Here is a 24,834-nt window from a genome sequence, read left to right on the forward strand (position 1 = left end):
TCCACTTCATGTGTCATTTGATGGGAGATGGAGGGTCAATCACAACCTTAGTGATTTCAGATTGAGCAGCTTCCTCCAGTTTTTTCTTTGTCTTCTTAGCCATCAGCTTCTCTTCTAAGTATTCATAACCCTCATGAGACAACACTTGGGGGCAGTGTTTTGCTTCTGGATGGCCTGTGTCTTTTTCCGCACATCCTGCAAAAATTGAACATTAATGAAACTCATAATTACAATGTATTATAATAAGTGAATTTTTACTTGAAAACAATTAAAAAGACAAAGTACATACCTCCCATGAGGGGTCTCTGTGGCTCTGACAAAATTGGGCCCATTTCTCCTTGCTAGTGTCGTATTTTTCGCAAACAGTGTCATCCAAACTGTCCTTGTCGGCTGCAAGTGCCCATTTTAACGTCAAATCAGACTTAAACTGTGTCCACCACTCCCTCACAATCTGAAGTATTTTCTTTTTTGTCCTACCACCAGATGCTTCAGGGATATCAAATTCAGCCTAACAAACAATAAATTAGGTTTTATTGTTCGTAAATTAAAAATTTTGCCTAATAAACAAAATGCAAGATGACAACTAAACTACCTAAATATCCTCCCATATCAAATCTTTCTGAGCAGTAGGGACTTGCTTCCAATTCTCATATGTCACATCGACCTTATAACGAGTGACAATCCCCAAATATGTTCTTAGTTTCTTCTTGTGGGGACTGTCGGCCTTCCCGATCGCAAGATCGACGTGGACCACCAGTCTGTCTACCCTAGGTGGTCTAGTCGCCAATGATCTTAGTTGTGTGGCTTTTCGTGTTTGCTTCAAGGTAGACGACGACTGTGATGCAACTTCAGTAGGAGGAGGAGGAGGAGGAGGAGGAGAAGGAGGAGGAGAGCTGGGTGGAGTAGCCATTGCCTTGTAAAGAAAAAGACTTTAGTTAATTAACATTATCAAAAAACTAAATCAGTTATGTAAATGAATGTACTGAAATAAAATACATAATAAGAAAACTACATTAGACTATGTTAATTAATTCTTCATCATCATGATCATTACGATTAATATGAACGTCATCAACTTCTTTATTATAGCATGAATGTCGCCAGCTTCATCATCATGATCATTACGATCCATCTAAATAATAACTCCGTGATATTCACAAAGTTATTCGATGCATGAAAATCTCACTTTTTTTATTATAGGTGTGGCCCTATCCCATTCAGGAATACATTTTTCTATGGTAGCTTCATACGTCGAGGTTAATTCTATTTTGTTAAATTTGAAAAAAATTCAGCAGCATTTCGCATTGGTCTCCAAGTACACGACATGACATCGGTGCAATTAATTTCCCGATAATCAAGTATGCACTCAGAGAACAACTAGAAATACATTGTCCAAATGGACATTTCAAGATTGAATACAATGATTAATGTAAACTGTCCGCAAAAATCATTGAATTTAGTCTCAAATGGGAATCTAAGGTTCACTCATTATGAACAAAAGTTGTATCTAAAGCAAAGTACATTAATGACATACAACAACATATAAAAACAATCATAACAAAATTAAGCATCAAAATTGATTGCAAACTTTTGTACCTGTGATGATGATCAGTATAGTGTCCAGGAACCAATGTCGTGATCCTGATAAATAGTGCCTACAATTTAAATATTTCATTGGTAAGTAGGTAAATCATCATGTAACACAAATGGACTTGCTGCAAGCTACTCAAAGTTAAGGTATATATTTTTTTATTGTATTTGACTGGTCTATTGCTTTAATTTTCTGAGCAACATGCTTAAGGTAATGTATTTCTCATCATTTTCAGTCCTGAAGCTTTTGGGGTTATGATACACTAATGCCTTTGTGCATATTAAGATATAGATAATCATGCATATATAGTTTGAGTATGATGCTGTTTTGGGGGCCTTTTTAGGGAAAGCACCCAGGGTTAAGTCCATTTTAAGGGTTTTCATTGGGGGGTAGTTTTCCATGGCTATTACTTTTGATTTAACAAAGCTTGTACATCATTATAGACAGATATCCTGCATTATATATATGCTGATATCACTATCCTGGATTATAGACAGCTATGCTAGACTTGGAGTAGCTACATTCGGTTGGACTTGGATTTCTCTTTATTTGTTATCTAATTATAGACAACTATCACTATCCTACTCTAGTTATGCAAGAGCTTCTAGCTTAAGTGCAAGACCATCTTCACTGGTGGGGTCCATAACCACTGGTGTGGGTGCACTCACATGTAGGAAGGGTTCTCGTTGCTGATTATGACCCCCCAGCAAGCAACTGTATTTGCAGGCCACTCCATTAATTCCAAGAAAATGGAATGGAAACCTCATAGAACCAAATTTTTGAATTTGGTATGTGAGAAAGCAAGTGCAAAAGACTTGATATATATGATGATGATTACATGTTTTTATTTTGAATATTGAACTTTTTCTCTTTCTCTATCACTCTCTCTTTCTCTATCACCGATACATGTGCAGAGTGTTGACTAAGACCAGAAAAATAAAGTGAAGGCAACTGAATTTAAAAGAAAATATTCTAAATGAAAGGGAAGTATAATTATTTTCCAATGGTTGTTGGGGAGCATACTTGTTTTCCAATGGTAGTCATTATATGCCCTCTGAATGCCAATACTAAATGAAGGGGAAGGTCTCAATTGGCTTGTTGATGAAAGCAATTGAGAGAGCTATCTTGAGACCACAAGGAACGGTCTCCATTTTAACACGTGATCACGATGTTGCAATACTATGCGTGCAGCATGGAATGCCACTTGTGGTTACAGTTTCTCTCAACTACCAGACTCATAAGGTAGTTCCAAACCAAGATGTAGTTCCAAACTAAGGTAGTTTCTGCTTCCTCTTTGTCTGATTCAATTGTTTCTTGGGCAGAAACAACATGGGTAGTGAACATGACAGTAAAAACTAACAGCAACCACTCTTAGAGTTAGGAAAATCCTTGGGTAGAATTAGAAGATGGGTGAGAGTAAAAACTAACAGGAACCACTCTTAGACTTGATGTAATTGTAGCATATAGGTGAGAGTAAAAACTAACAACAACAAATAATGCAACCTTGCTATAACCAGCAATAATCTAATCAAAATTGCCATTTGCCAACACACACAACTACAATTAAGCTCAAACCTGACTTAGAATGGATTATAATGCTCCAATTTGCAAAATTGCAATGAAGCAATCAACCTAAACATGTTTACAAAACTACAAAACAACTGAAACTCAATTGATCATGTCCATTTTGTTGACAAGCTGACCCACTTGAAACTCCCTAAGCAAAAATAACCCTACCTAATAGTAATGAGAACAAAGATCCAAACACTCGAGTTTGTAACAAAAAATAGCTTAGACATTTTGTAGAAATAAGTATTGGTTAAAAATTTAGTGTTCCTATACAACAAACATGAAGTAATATAGCAACTCAAGCTTCCCGCACAGGACACAACTGATACAAGCAAGTGAAGCAACCAATTGACAAATAACCAATTATAGTTACGTTGCTCTTTAAAAGTCAACTTAAGCTACCATGTTCAGTTGCTAATATCTGAATCAGACTATAATAATTTATCTTTCTGATTTCTCAGTTAGCTTAACACAAGAATAAATTAGAGTTTAACAAAGAATACACTCAAACTTTTCATTTACCATCCTTCATTTATCTAGTCTAGGAGAGGGTTCTACTATCTGATTTTCTCACAATGAGCAGTCAAAAATTATCTATGTGCACAATGGACGGTGCTCAAAAAACCTTCTAATCCATTTTACATTCACCTAAATGACAACTCCATGGTGCTAGTTTCACCTCTCATGAACAAATTTCCATAGTTGGTCCAGATCCATGGAGATAAGTCTACTAACTTAAAAAACTAGGAAGTATCATTGAGCTTCAAGAGGATGATCCAATTTCACCCTTTTGACAGTGAACCGGTGATACAAATATAAAAAATTACGATCTTATGAGGATTCTTTCAAGCAAGTATGCACTTCTAAGTTCTAATGCATTGTGCACTTGTGATGCATTTCTCAATTCTTATGGTTAAAGAGCAAGGAATTCAGATTATATGATCAGATTTTTAGGAGCATTCAATGAACAATGTTCAGGTGTAAGTTCCTAAATTATGTTATGGAGCTACTTACCACCACTTCACCCAACAAGAAATACAGTTCAATATTGAGCACACTAGTAATAAGAGAATTATGCTCAATAGCACTGATTATTCATCATAAGCCTGACCTACAAAATGGTAAGGGATCCGTATCTAAGGCTTAAAACAAGAAGTGAATTAAGTGAATGACCGACTATTAAGCAACAATGCAACATATAAGTGAATAACTACAAGATCTCTATGAACTCAAAATCGATACCTCTGGCCAATTAGAAGCATCAAGCAACCACTCTTAGACTTGATGTAATTGTAGCAGATAGGTGAGAGTAAAAACTAACAACAAGAAATAATGCAACCTTGCTATAACCAGCAATAATCTAATCAAAATTGTCATTTGCCAACACACACAAGTACAATTAAGAGACTGCTCATTCTAGAGACTTGGTTTGTGCTATTAACCCCATTTCTTTTATGGTGGGTTGCAGCTGTAGCAAAGGGGTACTTAGCTTGATTGTCCAAATGGTCATCTATAAAAAAAAATAATGACTCGATCTTTGTATCAGGTACACAAGTTATATGTTATTTGATTTTCTTTGTATTACTATGGGAGCATGCTATAATCTTGAATCTACTGCTACCTTTATTTGTGTGTGAGGTTCTGAAACTTAGCAAAATATATCGTAAGGGATGTGAAAATCTGAACTTATTCCTTATAGGGATGTGGGGATTAGATGTAGTTAGTGTTCTCTGACATAACATGCTACTGAATTTTCAGTATGAAGTTTGGTTTCTGAAAGTAAATTCAAAAACTGATAACTAATACTATTTAAGTTAATTTTCCATTTAGATGTCAAAAAATCAATGTGCCAATTTTCCTAATGTATGGAAAACAAGATCCTTGGTAAGGCCACTATGGGGACACTAGGTTAAAAGGCAAGTGCCTCAAGCTTCATATTATCAAATTAGCCCTGCTGGTCACTGTTATAAAACTTAAGGGTAGAGGCAATTGCTAGCTACAAATAGAGGTAATTAACTTATCATAGGGGCAATTGCTAGTCACTGTTATAAAACTTAAGGCCAGGGGCAGTATGCTTCATACTCTCATCATTGCTTTCATATTTGGTATCAATCTAATAGAACTCTGTAACAGGGGCAATTGCTAGCAACAAATACAGGTAATTAACTTATCATAGTAGTATCGATAGGAATACCTCAAGCAGCCTTCAAAGAATAGGGTACTCCTGGTGGTATTCTTCTTTAGCTTGGGATTGAGGATGACCTGGTGAAACAATAACAACAGTAACAGAACTGTGTAAAACCCTATTTATAGCATAACAAACAATAACAACAGTAACAACAACTAATATATGCTTACAGAATGGGACCAGAACACAAAACTGAGAGATAGACAAATTTGATGCTTTCAAAGAATTTTTGTGACCAGAATCACCTGGAATCAACTACTAACTTTCTTCCAGGAAGCTCAATTTGGTTTCCAGGATCACATACATGAATATGTGTTATAGGAACAAACCTACAAAGACACATACAGAAAAAGAAGAAAGTTCATACAAGTTAACTATTTTTCCATAAAATGCAATTTGTAACAATGTACATGAAACAGAATGAACATACAAGTTAACTACGCTACCTCAAAAAAAATAACAAACACTGCACTACACTAGTACACTATGCTACCCAAGTTTTACAACAGACATTAAGCATTCAAGGACCTGCAAAGTGAGCACCACTTACCTCAATCAAAATGAGAGCCTGTGAGCACCAATGACCACGACACCAAACGTAGCTCAGGTCACCACGACTTCCCCAATCCTTGCAGCATAAGCCAAAAAAGGTCCTTGGGTTAAGCATGAGCTCCCCCAATCCTTGCAACAGAAACCTAAAAAGGTCCTTGGGTTAACCACGAGTTCCCCAAACAGACCTAGGTATTCAAAAGAACAACAGAGCTTAGACGAAACGTACCTAGGTAAGGTGGCGATGGACAAGAAAAAGAGAGCTTTCACGGTCTTCAGCATGATGGAGAAGAAAAAGCTTAGATGCAGAACAACAGAGGTTACACGGAGAAGAAGAGAGCGCGAGCATAATAGGTCACATCTTATATAATTTAAAATGTAAGTCCAACATCGGTTTTCAAAATAGATGTTAACTGATCATACGTTAACATTGGTTTTCTTCAACAAACTGATGTTAACTGATCATACGTTAACATTGGGTTTGAACAAAACTAATGTTAATAAAATTATGTTAACATCGGTTTTCTTCAAACCCGATGTTAACGAAGTGACATTAACATCGGTTCTTTCAAAACCGATGTTAACGAATTTTGTAGGATTTTAAGAAAACATTGGATTTTAAGAAAACCGATGTTAATGGATACGCATTATTTACAATTACACCACCGCGTTTATGTTAACATCGGTTTAGTCAAAAACCGATGTTAATATGCCGATGTTAAATATGCTTTTTGTAGTAGTGTAATTTTGTAGGATCACAAGGTATGACAAAAAAATATAATTACACATAGTCTGTAAAAATTAAAACCACCCCACCTCTGGATATATAAAATAATAGAAAACTCAATTATGTATGTGAGTATATATATATATATATATATATATATATATATATATATATATATATATATATATAAAGAGAGAGAGAGAGAGAGATATATATATATATATATATATATATAGAGAGAGAGAGAGAGAGAGAGAGAGAGAGAGAAAGAAGGGTTCAAGTTACTCCAAAGAGTATCTTTTTATCCTAATCATTGATTTTCTTGAAATTTAATGGTTAAAATTAATTACTCATTACAACCATTAGATTTCAAAAAAAGGAATAATAAAGATGAAAAATAACTCTAAAAGAGTTTAGCGTTAGTATGTTGATCTTTTCTCTCTCTCTCTCACACACACACATATATATATAGGAGATCAAATTATACTGGTATAATTTTGACAACTATTACACCATTTTTATAACTTGATATAAAATGTGATTTTTATTGAACCAATCATTGAATTATATCTACATATTACCAAGATCGTTTGTGTCAAAATTGAACAACAACAAGAAGGTAATTAAATGATTCATATTTTAATATATTTTAAAATATAATCTATATAAATAAGGTAACAAATGATTTTAAATTAATATAAAATTTTATATATATGATTTATGTGAAATGAATTTTTAATCCAATGGTGAGTTTTAAGAAAACATTATCCAATTAAAAATTATAAAATAATGTAATAATTTTCAAAGTTATACCGACTTAATTATATATATATATATATATATATATATATATATATATATATATATATATATATATATATATATATATATAACGAGTCAAATTGTATGCAGTTTAAAATCAACTCATTTATTTAACGAGTTTATTTCTTTAGCTCAAATTCAACTCATTTGATTTATGAATCAAACTTTACAAGTTGATTATCTATTCAAATTTCAAACTATTTTTGAGTTTGTTCTACGCCCCTAATTATGAACCACAATGCATACTCCACCCCATCCCCATGATTTCTTACCTTGTACACGCACACATGACTGTGTACGAATTTAAAACCTCGATCACTGCATACACTACCGGCTACCCCATCCCCGTGATTTCTTATCTTGTTTTCCACTTCCTCCCTTCTTTCTTTCGGGCTTCCCATCATCAACTTCTCCGACGGCCGGTCCAATAGTGGTCACAGTCTCCTAAAAGCAATCACCATATAACTCCACACGTGTACCAACAAATACCATTCATATACAACGTGGTGGGAAGACGTTTGTTTCATGTTGTCTCCTTGGCTTCCTAAATTATAAAAGATAGTTTTGAATACGAATAAAAAAGATAGTATTGAATTTTTTTATGTTTTTGAGAAAATAAATATATTCATTTTTTTATAAAATATTAAGAAGATTTATGAAATAATAACTTGTAAGGATGATTCTAATTTTCCCTCAAACCTACATGTTCGTGTTGTGTTGATAGTGTCCAAGGTCAATTGATAGGCTTAAGCTGGTCAACATCTATGATTGTGGTCCAGGCAAGTTTGTTCACCTTTAGGGTACGATTGAGCCACTATGTAAGTACAAAAGTGGACCCACTTTTCAATATATAATTAAGGGGTATATCTATTGTTAGATCAAGTACGAAGGAAAAAGAATCTTAGGTATATTAGATGGATAAATCGAGCAACATATTAGAAATAAAAACTCATTCATGATGCCTTAAGATTTTGACTTTGATATAGTGTTTAAAGGGCTTATGATGATGAGATTCTTACTTGCTTCTTGAAGAAAGATTATTTAGACTTTTAGGTTCATATCCCACCTTTGGAGATTCATATTATGTGGGGAGCTATTATTCCCACTACCACAAGTGTTATTCTCACTACTAGCCTTAGGCAAATTACCTTATTATCCTTTTGACTTTCCTGCACCCTCAACCCTTCTCCTTTCACTCCCATGACACCCCTAGTCTTACTCGTCCTCTCACACTATTTTCTCTTTCCCTTTTTCTTCTTAGAACCATTTTGGGGCTTGGTGAGATTTTTTTTTTTGAATTTGTAACTAGAATTATGATTTTGTTGTGTCACATACATAACAAAATCAACAAGGGAATCATGATTCAGTTATTGTATGGTTTATTATGCACAACAAAATCATGATTCTATTTTAATGTTTTTTGTCGAGAATGTTTTATTGTTATCTTATTTCTAAATTTACCAAATGGGTTTTTGTAGAGTATACATGGATTGAAATACTTTTATTTTTTATGAAATTACGATACCAAGTGATTGGAAAAACATGATTGATGAAAGCCAATATGCTTTTCACCATCCAAATCAAGCAAATGGAATGCAAGCAAATGTTAATGGTTTGAGAAATGCACATGAGGAAAATGACAATGATTTGGACAATGATCTTCAACCTAATTATCCTAAGTTTTTCAATAATTTCATGATTGATGTGTGTTTTTGCATGTGTGTATTTTGTCACTAAAGGAAAATTTTGTTTTTAGGTATTTGCAGAGCAAGATGATTTGTTCAAGTGGGTTTGAGATTTGGGAAGGTAACTTGGATTTGTTATTGTCATTAAAAAGTCAAAAACTAGGAGGGAGACCTATGTCGTACTGACTTGTGAAAAGTACAAATAATAGAGAGATATGTTAGTCCACAAATCAACTAAAAGCAAAAATGTGGGTATCTATTTAAATTAAAAGAGAAACTTGTGAAACACATAGGTTGAAAACTTTAAATATTCCACTTAGGTTTAAATAGTTATCGCAACAATGAAAATACAAAACTTTATTAGACAAAATAGTATCAATGATGTTAGGTTTAACAAATTGTTCATGATGAGAATGAACAGACCATACCAGATGATGCTACCAATGATGATGACCCACCTAAGAGAAAGAATAATATGTCTTTTGAGTACATGGACCATGTTCTAGATTCAATTAGAGAAGAAATTATTCAAGCTTTTCCACAAAATTAAGAATTTGTGCATTATTGCTATTTGATTTGTGGATTATTTAATTTCAAGTTGGTAAATGGTAATATAACAAAAATTATTTATATTTAAATTTTAACTTCTCTTTTTTTTTATTTTTTTTATTTTCACACTTTTATTATTCATATTTGCTTAATTTATATCTAGAGGAAAAAAAATATTGACGACACCATTTCTAGATTGGTTTATATGACTTTTATTATACATTAACACTTAGTCAAGATACTCAGTTCTTCCAACAAATTTGGCTAAAGTTTTTCTTAAGGTGTTAATTTTCCCATGAAGTTTTACAACATATTGGGGTTGACCTTTAAGAAATCATTTTTCAAAATTTTTTCATTTAAGATTTTTTTTAGTCTGTTTGTGAGTCTTGCAATCTACCCACACTACTAGAAAAACAAGGAATAACGAAATTATTGGGGACAAATGACAATTGTTTTAGCAATTGATAACATGTGTCTTGATCACATATCAACAACCAATTTTGCATTTGAAATATTCGGATGAAAAGAATACAGTCACTAATACAATCGCAACATGGCTTAAACTTTTATAAATGTTATTAAAAAATAATAGCTACTGATATGACGACTGATATTTTATGCGTCAGCGACTAATTTCATTTTGGTCACTAAAATAAAATATCAGCTGTTTTTTATCAGTGTCAACGATTGATTTTATTTCAGTCACTAAAACATAATAAGGATTGATTATAGTTATGACCCAATAAAGCCTAAGTGAAACATTGATTATTAACCAAGATAGAATAAGACCCAAGTGCAATACTTATAATAGAGTAGGCCAAATAAGGCCCAAGTGTAACACTTATGATTGAATAAGGTCCAATGAGGTCCATGTGCAACCTTGATGATTAACTAAGGCACAATAAGGCTTAGGTGTAGTATTGATGATTTATTTAGACCCAAGTGTAATAATGGTTATTAAATAAGGCCCAATAAGATTCAAGTGTAACCCTGGTAATTGATTAAGACCTAATAAATCCTTAGTGTAACATTGATGATTAACTAAGGCCTAATAAGTTCAAGTGTAACGCTTATGATTGACTAAAGCCTAATAAGGCCCAAATGTAACATCGATGATTGACCAATGACCAATAAGGGTTGGGTGTAGTAATGATGATTTACCAAGGCCTAATAAGACCTAGGTGTAGTGTTAATGGTTGACCAAGGCCCAATAGTGCCAAAGGGTAATACTGATAATTGACTATGGCCTAATAAGATCCAAGTGTAATACTAATAATTGATTAAGACATAATAAGGCCCAAGTGTAACTTATGATTGATCAAGGTCTAATAAGACTCAAGTGCAAAATTGATGATTGACCAAGGTCCAATAAGGCCTAGGTGTAGTACTAGTGATTAACAAATGCCCAATAAGATTAGGTGTAATACTAATGATTGACTAAGGTCCAATAAGGCTTAAGTGTAACACTAGTAATTGATTAAAATATAATAAGACTCATGTATAAAAGATTAGGTGTAATACTAATGATTGACTAAGATTAGCAACTGATTTGGCAATCACTATTCACCTATTTTCTTGTAGTACCAAAGATTATGTTTACTCTTTTCCAAGTCCTCATAATCACTTTGTATGCGTACATTGTCTCTCCAAGGATCATATCTATCTTAAGAATATTATTCAATCGAGCAATTACTTTTAGATCTTTTTGTAAGGAACTAAGTTTGTTTTCTAAATCAGGAAAGTTTTTTAACAAAACATATTTATCTTTAGATATCCTTTCATTCTCAAGATAAAACTTAGTTCTCTGTATTTCAGGAATTTCATAAGCATCACATACTTGAGGGTTTTCTTTTAGAAAATGAATGACTTTAGCTTTATGTTTCTTTTGAAGCTTAGTATGATCTTTAGGCAACTTCTTAAAATTTTTTCTCAACCTATTATAAATTATTAAGTCAAAAGACATTTTTGTCTTAAGACGAATCATGACACCTAATTGTTTTGATTAGATGCAACTAAATACAAAGGTTAAAAGTTGCATCTTATGCGACATCAGACTATGGCTCATGCATTTATGTCTATATTTACAGATAATAGCAGAAATATGGAATGATCTAATATGATATTAAAGGATAGAATTTAAGAACTTCATTTAATACTTTGTGTCTGAGATTCCTTTTACAGAAACATTCTCTTAGGATCTGTCAAATTTGATGAAGAATAAATGAAGCACAAAATCAGAAAGTTACCAAACAACATTAAAAGGTGTGCTTTGTTGTGACAAACCTACTCTAACTTAAAGCATTTTTGTGGTAGTGATCAACACGAAAGCAAACCAAAGAGGTTTTCCAACATAAAGAGTTACGTGCATTTAATGCAAACATTAAATGTTCCAACGACCACAAACAACAGACGCAAGCTCAAATGAAGGAAATTATATGTTTATAGACAATAGACACTTGAAGATGAAGGCCTATAAATACTAGAAGATTTGAAGACATGATTAGGATCCTACTTCAAATTCTTTCTTTAAAAAGCTTTCTGTAAATTCTTGTATAGTTCGAAAAAGCTCTCAAAACACATTGAACACCTTGAGAGAAAATATTGAGTTTTGAGATTGTATATTTTTCTATATGATGATTAAGAGTTAGTCATTATGCAAACAAACAAAAAATATTTTGACTTGTGTAGAGCCAATAATGACTTTGTAAGACAAAGAATATTGAGTTGTATCAAGCTTGGGTTAAAGCTTAAGTTATAGAGCGGAAAGTGACAATGATTAATAGTTGTAACTTGTTGTGGTTAGTGGAACTTGATGGTTAGCCAAGAACAAGATGTAGTCTTAGTGGTCCAGAAAAACTAGTATAAATCTTTGTGTCTTATATTCTTTTACTTCTCTTCTCCTTTAAACTGACCTAGGATTTGAATTTGATTTTGTTTTGAAAATCCTTTTTGTTTTGCAAAATCTTTTTCCATTGTTTGTACTTACATTTGCAAAATTCTGTTATTTGTCTTACAAAGTTTCATTTCAGACAATAACTTTGTTTTCATATAAAAAGACTTTGAAAAATTTTAAAATCACAATTCAACCCCCTTTCTTGGAATATTTGTCTTTGAATAATCTTTTGAAAGAATAGAAGAGTTGAAGAGTAGTTCATGATAAGCATGATTTAAAGACTTGAGATTAGCAAAATCTACCCCCTCTTCTTGTTTTGATTCTGATTCTTCTGTTGTTGTATCCACCATGAGACACAAGTTAGCTTCCTTGTCTTCAGGCTACTCCTTAGTTAACTTATCAATTTTAAGAGGTGTTGGTTTGGTCGTCTGTGGTCTCCACTTAGTGGAATCTTCATATGATATAGTGAGAGTACCCCATATTTCTTTGGCTCTTCAGATACAATGCACTTTTTGTAGAAGCAAGCTTCATGATGTATCAAGATTGATTCAAAGAAGATTTGTTGATAACAAAGGTGATGACAAAAAGCTCAAAGGTTAAGAACACTTCATGATGATCTCAAGAATCAAAAAATGAGTTCAAGATGTTCAAGATTGAATCAAGAACATTTCAAGGTTCAAAGAGAAAACTTGGTTTCAAGAATCAAGTTCCAAGAATCAAGATTCAAGACTCAAGAGAAGACTTAATCAAGATAAGTATGAAAAAGTTTTTTTCAAAAACTGGGTAGCACATGGATTTTTCTCAAAACTTGTTTACCAAAGAGTTTTTACTCTCTGGTAATCGATTACCAGATTGTTGTAATCAATTACCAGTAGCAAAATGTTTTTGAAAAAGTTTTCAACTGAATTTACAACGTTCCAATTGATTTCAAAAAAGCTGTAATCGAATTACAATGTTTTGGTAATCGATTACCAGTGTACTTGAATGTTGAAATTCAAATTCAATTGTGAAGAGTCACATTCTTTCACAAAAAAGCTTTGTGTAATCGATTACACTGATTTGGTAATCGATTACCAGTGATAGTTTCTAAACAAATCAAAAGATGTAACTCTTCAAATGGTTTTTGACTTTTTCAAATTGGTTTTAAGTTTTTCTAAAAGCCATAACTCTTCTAATGGTTCTCTTGACCAGATATGAAGAGTCTATAAAAGCAAGGCTTTCTTTTGCATTTCAATCATTCTTTCTACACATCTATCTTTTCCAATTCATTCTTTACACAAGCAATTTTTCCACATTGATTTCTGAGTCTCTTTGAACTTCTTCTTCTTCTTCCTTTTGCCAAAAGCTTTCCAAAGTTTTCTAGTTTTCCAAACCTTGAAAACTTGTGCTATTCATTCTTTTCATTCTCTTCTCCCTTTGCCAAAAAGAATTCGCCAAGGACTAACCGCCTGAATTCTTTTTGTGTCTCTCTTCTCCCTTTTCCAAAAGAACGAAGGACTAACCGCCTGAATTCTTTTGTGTCTCCGTTCTCCCTTGTCAAAGAATTCAAAATGACACAGTCTGAGAATTCTTTTGATTCTTCCCTTTCCCATATACAAAAGATTTCAAAGGACTAACCACTTGAGAATTCTCTTGTATTCCCATTCACAAATTTTCAAAGGTTTAACCGCCTGAGAACTTTGTCTTAACACATTGGAGGGTACATCCTCACATATATACTGACAAAGGAATAAAAATCCAAATATTAATTAATAGTATTTTTTTTTACATTTGTAAATACAAGTCTTTCAAAGGGATAAAAGGCTCACATTCACTTTCTTCTACATCATATTCAAACTTGTCCAAATAAATAATAAAGTTATCTCGGTTTAAGCAAGACCGTCTTAGACTTCATACAATTAATATAAAACCCTATACCCCAATGCCACATCCTATCAGAGCATTGTGTCTCGACGTCCTTCAACACAAGGTTCCTTAAATCAATTCACCTAGTCGTCTGCTCCCCCGAACACAAAGTTCAAGATCATTACAGGATCCAAATACAAACAACACCCGGGGAGTGAGTTATCACATTCCTAACTAATAGAGAAACAAGACAACTAGATATACATATCATATAAACCAAATAAAATTTACTTACACGTAATTCACGTAATTCCACCACTTTGTCATTCAAAGTTCACTTTTCATCCATCAATCACACTTTTCAATCATCAATCACAATACACAAAAATCACATGCTCTGATCAAGACATAATAACACATCAATTTCATAACAAACAATTAGCAAGCGCATGAGACAGTTATGCTAAGACTCAAGCCTATATGCAATGTGGTACCATGTCAGTGAAAAACCACCCTGGGGCGCTTAGGAGTACATAACAAGACACACCACACAATGGGTTTGTCAGGTCACTCTCACTAAGTAAGATCATAGGGAGACCAGTCAGGGTCACGATGTTTTGCGAGAATGCTCCAACCATATGGGATCAGCATAGGCTTAAAGAAGCACTCAAACCCAGTGACTCCCAAGGCCTACACTCCGAAGAGTCCGTCAGGGCCTCTCCCTCCTGATTCAGGTCCAACCCCTAAAATTATTTTAGCACACAGACACTGCTAGTGAATTATACAATACCTATGACCTCACACTCGTGTCTTAAGCACATACAACATATTGCACTACAATTTAACACTAGTTCCTAAATAGGAACCTACACTTTCTCTTTAACACTGGTTCCTAAATAGGAAACCTACACTTTCTCTTTAACACTGCGCATTTACACTTTTCTCAAGATAACACTGGTCGGATTATTGTACAATTCACAGCTTACAACACAAAATGTCACATCAAGAGTTAATCACACACTTATTCATAACCAAAACTCATTCACAATTTCACATCTCATAATGTCACAATCCACCATCACATGTTTTCACGTATCTCACAATTCAACACCTGTTCTACTTTACACTTTTACTCAATCTCAATAACAATATTATAATCTCAAGGCAACATATCATTCCACAATTCATCACATATTTCATTTATAAGCACTGCTCATGAATTATACAATACCACGACCTCACACTCATGTTTCAAACTTGTTTAACACAATTGCACTACAATTTAACTCTGGTTCCTAACTAGGAACCTACACTTTCTCTTTAACACTGCGCATAAACACTGGTCGGGTTATTGTATAATTCATAGCTCACGATATAATTAATGTAACATCAAGTGTTAACACATCCACTTATTCACAATCGAATATCATGTCCACACTTTAAGATCTCATAACATCACATCAACCATCTCATAACATTCCCAATGATATTCATAAGGTACAACATACACATGTTCATGAAACTTAACCATAATATTCTCAAACTCCAATACTTAATAATTTTTGGAATCATACTATAGCACTCTACAATATTATTTACATAAATTATTAATATAAATAGCTACCTCTATATCTATAAACTAGCATGCATCATATTGAATCACAAATTTCAAAGTAAGCTTTCAATGCACAAATTCTAAATAATTATATGAACACTTTGGTCAGTTTCAATTATGATATTAATTTTTTAAATTATATATAAAAACCTAAACAACAAGAAAAAGAGAAAATACAAAATCAATATCTCTCTCTAAATTTCTCCTTACTTTATTTCATCAATTCATATTAATTAGAAAAAGTACTCGATTTATAGGGTTCACGCTCAACACAATAGCATATCAATTTCACAAAAATTGGTCTATCAAACATATATAATTCACTATAATAATTATAAGGATAAAATGAAAATTTCAAAAAACACCCAAAAACTCATTCCAATTGATATCTCTAAGGATCCCTACACATGTTCTCACTAATTCCCAATTGTAAATAACTCATCCCTTACCTCTAAGCGGACTCACGTGTCTTTCGACAGTGATAGCAGCATCTCTAGCGGTCCCCTGAAATTCCTTCAGTTATTCCTCCGAATGTTCCGATAGAATTCCCAAACGTCAGAGAGACGGAGAAGAGATTGAAACCTCCACTTGTACTATCTTCATGCGATTCCTTTTTCTCCCGCCAGAAATATTATCTGGCAAATCTCAACGGTGGAAGTGTGCAAAATTAAATTTCAAACAACATATCCAAATTTCACGAAAATCCAACAGTTAACGAAACCAGGATCGTAATTTTAATGAAACCGTTTTGGATTTCTGCGGGAAAGGAAAAGGCTGCAATGCGAAAGGTATTTCTCTCAGCTCAAAGATTATATCACAATTCTCAACGGTGATAATTCTCGTAATTGGGCTGCAAACATGGTGCTCAAATTTCATGACGATCCAACGGTGAACGAGTCCGAGGTTGTCGTTTTTCTGAGACAGGTTAGGTGGCCTACGGGAAAAAGAAAGGGTTTTGGAAGAAGAGAAAAGAAACGAAATTGTGAGGCAGAGGAGGCTGAGAAGTCAGTCTGAAAACTGACCTAGCATGTTGCTATTTATAGCTAGGGACATTTACAACCTATTATTTACTCTATTTATTTATTTATTATTTATTATTTTATAAAAACAAACTTTATTTTATTTTCTATCAAACAAATAAATAAAATACCCTTTTTTATTTTCTCTCAAATCATTATTTTAATTAATAAGTATATCTCCTTATTTATTTATTTATTTATAAAATCTCATCATTTTTTTAAAAACTCTATTTATTTATAAATAACAATCCTTTTTAATCTAGTTTACGAGAATTGGGATGTTACACTTTATGGTACAAGTAGAGGGTACATCTACTTGGGTTTGACTGAGAACAAGAGAGGGTACATCTCTTGTGGATCAGTTCTAGTATAGGGTACATCCACTAGGTTCAAAGAGAACAAGGGAGGTTACATCCTTTGTGGATCTTTGCTTGTAAAAGGATTTTTACAAGGTTGAAAGAAATCTCAAGGACCGCAGGTCGCTTGGGGACTGGATGTAGGCACGGGTTGTTGCCCAACCAGTATAAAAACTCTTGTGTGTTTGTCTCTTTCTTCCCTACTCTTTTACTTTCTGCTGTGCATTTTAATTTCTGCTTTTACTTTTGGTTAAGTTTCTCTTCTACTCCTTATTCTCTTAACAACATAAGTAAAAGCATTAGAAGAGTAAATTTTTAATTAGTAAAGGTTTAGGAAAAATTAATTCAACCCCCCCTTCTTAATTATTCTGAGGCCACTTGATCCAACACTTTTGCATACTCTTTCTTTATTAATGCACATATAATGAAGTTTCTTGTTGCTAAGTTTAGATGATCCATTATCACAACTGGACAATCCATCCTTACCCATGATTTTGATTATTTTAAAGGTATAAATCATTGATGGACTAATGAGTTTGCTTTCAAGTGAAAAGGACTTACTACATATGAGCATACTTGGTATTATTTCTTATCCTACATCTCTTATTAGTACGTGTCCATTCACTAGTAGAAAACTGATTTGGTTAAAAATAACATCCAACGTCCAATGTGCTATCATAAACTAGCATCCACTCTTTGTGAAAACTAGTGCGTATACATTGTGTTCCTTTATTCACGTTCATTGGACTTAATCACTTACACAAACCTATTTTATATCAAGTATAAGTGACATCCAAGCATTTACTGAAATCAAGTTAGCTACAATGAGAAGTGCACATACTTCTTTCACAAATAATTTTTTGCCTCACTTATTTTGCATTGCAAACATTTGATTTTCAAGTATGAAAAGGAAAAAATAGAAGGGAATAGAAAGACTCAAAGGAATATTCCTTAGAGGTCATTTTTGCTGAAGAATAGAGCACATATAGTTGTTTGTACTTTTATTCTTTCTCTCTCCACAAAAGTGCGACATGTAGCACTACCTGCAGTTATGAGACAACGGTCAAATTAGAGACAAACACCAATCCTATAACGGATACTTTGATGATGTCCATAAAAAGCGACCAAGGCTCTGCTATCCACAATGAACAAAAATACAAAGTGAAAAGCAAGAGCATTTTGAAGTGATAATTTGCATGTCATTGGGCGATACAAAAAAATGTTTAATTAGTTCATCCTTTGCATAGCAAACTCATTCATTTGGATTCGTGCTTAAGTTTTTATCCACTCTATTGGGTGATTTGAATTTGTGTATTCATTCAAACATTATTTGTTTGTGCAATCCAGGCAGAAGTGACATAGTGTTAAATAATACTTGAGTGTCTTAGATTTAGGGCGAGTCTAAGGGTGTGCCAGTAATGTCCTAGAGAATAATGTTGTAGCTAGGAGTGGCAGAACATAATACTTGTTTGTAGTCAAGTTTTGATTAGTGAAACCCTTCATTGGTTTGTGAAGGAGAACTGGGCATAGCTCGGTTTGAGTGAACCAGTATAAACTAAGTGTTTCTACTTCTCTCTTAAGATATTTGATTAGTATTCTCTTAAGCTTATCTTGACACACTTAGACACACAAGTGTTCTTTTGAAAAACCTTTGTGAAAATACTATTTTATCATTCATTGAAAACAATGTTTTTTTCCATCAAAATTGGTATTATTCGTTGGACGACACTGTTAGTGACTTGGTTTTTGCATATATGCTTGTTAAAAACACCTGCTTGCGAAAAAGATTACTTTTTTTATCTAACACACTATTCAACCCCCCATCTAGTATGATATTTGTTATTTCAGTTGGTAGTTAAAGAAAGAAATAGAAGAATGATATGCTACCAACAAATCACCATTTTTAAAAGTCAAGTACAAATAATGAAAGGAAATGATGATTGCACACTTCAAGTACACACATATTGATCTGTGGGATTTTGTAGACAATGGAAACCATATTCCATATGATGTTGAGCTAAATGAGATCCACGAAAGCCAGTGGACGGAGGAGCAAAAACAAATATTTATGCTTAACTCCAAAGCTCTAGATGTTCTATCGTGTGCTCTCTCTGAAGAAGTATACACAAAGGTCCACAGCTTTAGAAGTGCTAAGTAGATGTGGACACATTGGCCAAAACGTACAAAGGGACATCACAGGTAAAGTGGAGCAAGCTAAATCTCCTCGTGTGTGAATATGAATTATTTACTATGGTGGAAGGTGAATACATACAATGTATGTTTGGATACTTCCAAACCATATTAAATGAACTAAGATCTTTATAAAAAAAAAAACTTATGATAATTATGATCACATTACAAAATTTTGAGAAGTCTGTCTAGAAAGTGAAGACCATATGTTATAGCCTTAAGAGCTCTAAAGAATCTTGATATCAGGTCCCTTGAAGAACTTGTTGGAACCTTAAAGGTCCATGAACAAGAACTTCAACAAGATGAAGGAACCAAGAAGGGCAAATATCTTGCTCTCAATGCTTACAAATTAAAGAAAGTACCATTGTCCAAGGAATTCTCATCCAGGCCATCGTCTAAAAGTGTATCCAAAGCATTGAGCATGGACAACTCTTCTAATAAGGAATTTGAAGAAGAATCTAATGAGGATGATGAGTTGGCTTTAATATCGAGAAAGATTAGGAAGATGTGGAAGAACAAGAGTAGATCTAAATGGAAGAACTCCTCCAAGAAGGTGTTCAAGGAGAAGAAAGGTAGATAAAAGAGCTCCATTATATGCTATGAGTGTAAGAAGCCAAGACACTTCAAGTCAGAGTGCCTAAAACTGGAGAAATCTAAGGACAAGTACAAGCATTACATGTCCAAGGACAAGAAAGGCCTCATGAGCACTTGGGAGAATTTGGATGACACCACATTTGACGAAGAAGGAGAAGAGGAAGCTAAATTGTGTTTGATGGCTTATACAACATATGAAGAATCAGAATCAAAACAAAATGAGATAAATCTCAATTACCATGAATCCTTAAAGAAAACCTATCATAAACTATTTTTAAGCTTGTCCATTATTTCAAAAGCTTACAAAAACTTGCAAAAAAGTTTGAGAAATTGTCCAAAGATCACAATAAACTAAAAGAAATTCATTAACCTAAAGATATCAACTCTTTGATGGAAACTACTCAAACAATGAAGCTTATGAAACCTTCAAAAAAGAGCTCTCGAGAATGAAAAAGTTTCCAAAGTTTGAGATACTTTAATGAAAGACTTTCACACTTTGGATGGCAAAATTGAAGTTCTACAAAAAGAGTTAAAAGAACTCAATGAACTTCAAGACTACCTCATTGAAGAAAGGTATGATCTCTAGAAGGAATATGCACAAGTGATGCATGAAATATGTTAGGCTCACACAAGGGCAAGCAAACCTTACACAATAGTGACAGTGGACTCGAAAGTTTGGATATTGAACCATGAAACCAGTTGTAATCCCAATTAATCACGTTTATTAAATTAATAGTTGAGGTGATTAAAAAAAGGATTTAAATATTTTTATGGTTTTGGTTTTTAGAAGAAAACAAATAAAAAAAAAAAAAAGCAAAGAGAGGTTTTAAGTGATGATAAGAATGACTAGGGGTTATGACTCATTAGTACCAATTTTCCCCGAATCTCAGTCCTAAAGAAATTCATTCCCTAGTTAATTACCAATTCTAAAAGTCAACTAAAGCCTATGACCAAGGTCAGAAGATGCTCTTTACCTTAAATCAATACCCAAATGATCATGGATCTATCAATTTAAGTCAAAGGATAAAATCAATTCTAGGGATGATTAATTAAAGATTAATTAATCTATCGGAGATTACCCTGACAGTTTGATAATGTAATTTGGTGCAAAACATTTTATACCCAGATTTACCAATTACATGCAGATGAATACTATTATGCAATTGATTAAGTATATGAATGGTCAATTTTCCAAATAAACAGTAAAAAAAAGGAAGAAAACTAATTAACATAAAACAATGACAAATTCCATTAAGAACAAGGAGAGGAGTACATTTGGACAGTGCATTTAGACAGTTACATCTAAACCCCGGACTAAGAGGACTAGCCGCTCATGATTAAAGCAAAACTAGAAATCCTATATGAGATAAACACAAACATACCAATAGGTAGGAGTGATGATCACGATTCATCCTAACAATGTTGTTTACACTTCATGGCTCTCAAAAACCCTCAAGGTTCTCTCAAATTTGTAAAAAGATAAAGCAAACAAAAGATAAAAATTATAGAGCTTAGAGGCCTATATATAGCTTCCTAAAGATATTAGTTTAAAAAGGCACACTACAAAAGTGGCACTGCAACTCTGGACCATTATGGATTGACTATGGCCCTCTTGGTTGACCACGACCCTCATCATTGGCGTTGTTCTAGAGGACTATTATCATCTTATTGTGGTAGTGTTGCTTACCACGACTGTGGTGTATGCACCATGGTCGTGATCAAGTGTTGAGTTTTCAAATCTTCATATAATCATACAATTTTCAACTCTTTCACACAATTGAGAAGTTGTACTTCTACAATACAAAACTAGCATCCAAATGTAAGTTCTACCAAGAAAATACAATACAAAACTCCTTTGACAACTTCCATCATGTTGGGAATATGTTTCCTTTGGAATGATCATTTGGATAGAGACTCCTCTTTAGTTTTGATCTTGCGGGTGCAAAGTATGGGGTCCAAACCTTTCCTGTCATGGATGTTCCACCCAAAGGTTTCCCTTTTCTCTTTGAAAACCCACAACAGTTTCTCCTCCTCAATTCCCTGTAAAGATTTAGCAATCATAACTAGAAAAAAAGATGGTGGATTAATAAAAACATATTTGAAGTTAACAGGAGGGGGCTTCAACTTTGGAACATTGCCATTCTAACCTCTCATAACTAGGTGATCCAGGACCATGTTGAGATTGCAGAAACATCTGTATTTCCTCCACTTTAGGGTTTAACTCCCAGTCAAGGTCTTGATTAATGAAGACTTTCTCTAGAGGGTCAAACATCTCCATACTTGGGAATGCTCCCTCTATCAGCGCATCAACTATATCAACAAACTCAATAACACTATAGGAAGCAAATGAGGAAGGATGTTTCAAAGTATCAGATAAATTAAATATCACTTTCTCATCGCTTAATCTAAGGGTGAGTCTACTAAGCTTAATCTCAACAAGTAAATCACGAGTACTAAGGAAAGGTCATCCCAATATGATAGGGACATTCTCATCAGCTTCCATATCTAAAATAACAAAATCAGCCGAAAAGATGAACTTGTCCACCTTAACCAGCACATCCTCAATCACCCCTCTAGGATAGATAACTGAATGATCAACAAGGTGAAGAGTGATGTTACTAGGTTCTAAGTTTGTGATGCCCAACTTCTTAAGTATGGAACAAGGGATCAAATTTATACGAGCCTCCAAATCACATATGCACTTATCAAAGTAAAACCCTTCTATCAAACAAGGAATAGTAAATTTATTGGGGTCTTTCATCTTAGGGGGAAGTTTTCTAAGGACCACAGCGAAACACTTCTCATTGAGACCCACAGGGCCAAAATTTGCCAATTTTCTTTTGTTAGATAAAATTTCTTTTAAATGCTTGGCATAACATGACATCTATGAAATAGCCTCAACGAAAGGGAGGTTGATGTGCACTTTACTCATAACCTCAAGAAATTTCTATATTGCACATCTTGCTGATCATTCTTAACTCTGTGAGGAAAAGGTAGACTTACTTGTGGATATGTCAATATCTCCTTCTTTTCACCCCCTTCCTTCATTAGCACTAGATTCCCATCAGTAGGAACCTCAACTTTCTTAGGTGTTTGGTTCTTCTTAGTAAGGACATAATCTGCAGCTTTTGGGAAAGAGCATTCCTTCTCCTCAGAGTCCTCTTGCTTCTAATCATCACAACATTGACATGCTCCCTCTTAGGATTTGGTTTGGGTTGTGAAGAGAGGTTTCCCGCATGCCTTTGTGATAAGAGACATTGTAAGCTAGTCAATTGAGACTCCACCTACTTCATTCTATGATCATTTTGGGTCATATATTGAAGCATGATTTCTTGAATAGTGGGTTGTCTCTCCACTTGTCTAGGCCTTTTATTTCGCATGGGTTTAGACCTATACATTCCTTGATTTTGCTTGAAGCCTTGTCCTTGATTGAAATTTTTGTTGTACTTATTATAAGAGTTATTTCATCTTCCAACATATTTGTTCTCATCCAAATTTGCAGCTAACTCATCATCAACAGTTCATTCTCCTGGCCCATGCATAATCTCACATCCATCATAGGTTGGGAATAAAGGTGTAGTAATGGGGACTTGAGCTTGAGCTATCATGAGTGTCTCAATCTTCAGTGTTAGAGCTTGCATCTGCTTTCCCAACTCAGTTAGGGGATTATCTTTCTCTACCTGGTTGATACCTTTCTTCATAATCCTCATATCCCCTAAGTTGTTATATGGGTTAGAGCACATATCTTCAATGATCCTAATGGCATCAACAAGGGGGTTTTAACAAGAGGTTACCCTCACAAGCAACATCTAAACCTGTCCTATTGTGTGAGGACACTCCACCATAGAAAATATGGGCAAGTCTCTGTTGAGTAATGTTGTGGTGTGGACATCTTCTGATCATCTTTTGCAACCACTTTGAAGCTTCAGGTAGACTCTCTTGATCTCTCTGCTCAACATTTCCAATGTCCCTGATGTATTGATCCATCTTTATGGGAGATAAATACCTTTGTAAAGGCACTTGTGCACTAATTCCATGTAGTGATATTGTTCTCAGATAGTGTGCACAACCAACCCTATGCCTTCCCATTGAGAAAGAAAGGAAAAACATAGAGTTTAATGTACTCTGCTAGTACACAATTTTGTCTCAACGTGTTGCCAACTTGATGAACTTCCTCAGGTGCTACATAGGATCTTCATAGGCAGCACCACTGAACGTGTTGTTCTCCAATATTTGTAGGAACCCATGCTTGAAGTCAAATATGACTCCCATATGTAGATTAGGAAGTTGGATGGTGTTGGCTTCCCCGAGGTAGGGGTCAGATACTCCATAAGTGTCTGAACCTGATTAGCTGCCATTGCTCATTCTTATTTCTTCACAGATTCTTGCACAAAGTTTTCGGATTAGCTTGTCAATATCAGTTTCGTATTGTAGTGATGAATTTTGGGACTTGATTTGCATGCACTAAAAACAGAGGAGAAGATCAAGTGCAACGAGAAATAAAAGAATAAAATAAAAATAAATACTAGAAAATTAAATAAATAATAAAAGAATTTCTACAAACAAAACTGTTTGGTTTAATAAAATTAATCTACTTGGAAATTTCACAACTAGTCCCCAACAACGATGCCAAAAACCTGAT

At 33.9% G+C, this 24,834-nt stretch overlaps 1 protein-coding gene across 1 annotated transcript; it reads right to left on the reverse strand.

Moving 5' to 3' along the window:
• Positions 1–22,656: 22,656 nt before the first annotated feature.
• Positions 22,657–24,179, reverse strand: LOC114397002. Its single transcript, XM_028359147.1, has 4 exons — positions 23,987–24,179; positions 23,783–23,907; positions 23,196–23,360; positions 22,657–22,989 (listed from the first exon to the last, which is right to left on the reverse strand). The coding sequence occupies exons 1-4, from the start codon at positions 24,177–24,179 to the stop codon at positions 22,657–22,659; spliced, it is 816 nt and encodes a 271-aa protein (XP_028214948.1).
• Between the last annotated feature and the right edge of the window lie 655 nt (positions 24,180–24,834).

The sequence above is a fragment of the Glycine soja genome, chromosome 18 (genome assembly GCF_004193775.1).
Source record: "Glycine soja cultivar W05 chromosome 18, ASM419377v2, whole genome shotgun sequence".
Taxonomy (NCBI): Eukaryota; Viridiplantae; Streptophyta; class Magnoliopsida; order Fabales; family Fabaceae; genus Glycine; species Glycine soja.

Excerpts from the sequence above, each read along its gene's own strand:
- LOC114397002 (XM_028359147.1), bottom strand. The coding sequence starts at position 24,179 with ATGGATCAATACATCAGGGACATTGGAAATGTTGAGCAGAGAGATCAA. Across the intron at positions 23,908-23,986 it reads TTTAGATGTTGCTTGTGAGG|GGGATATGAGGATTATGAAG; the intron begins GTAACCTCTTGT and ends ATAACAACTTAG. Across the intron at positions 23,361-23,782 it reads TCATGATAGCTCAAGCTCAA|AAGCAAGAGGACTCTGAGGA; the intron begins GTCCCCATTACT and ends TGTGATGATTAG.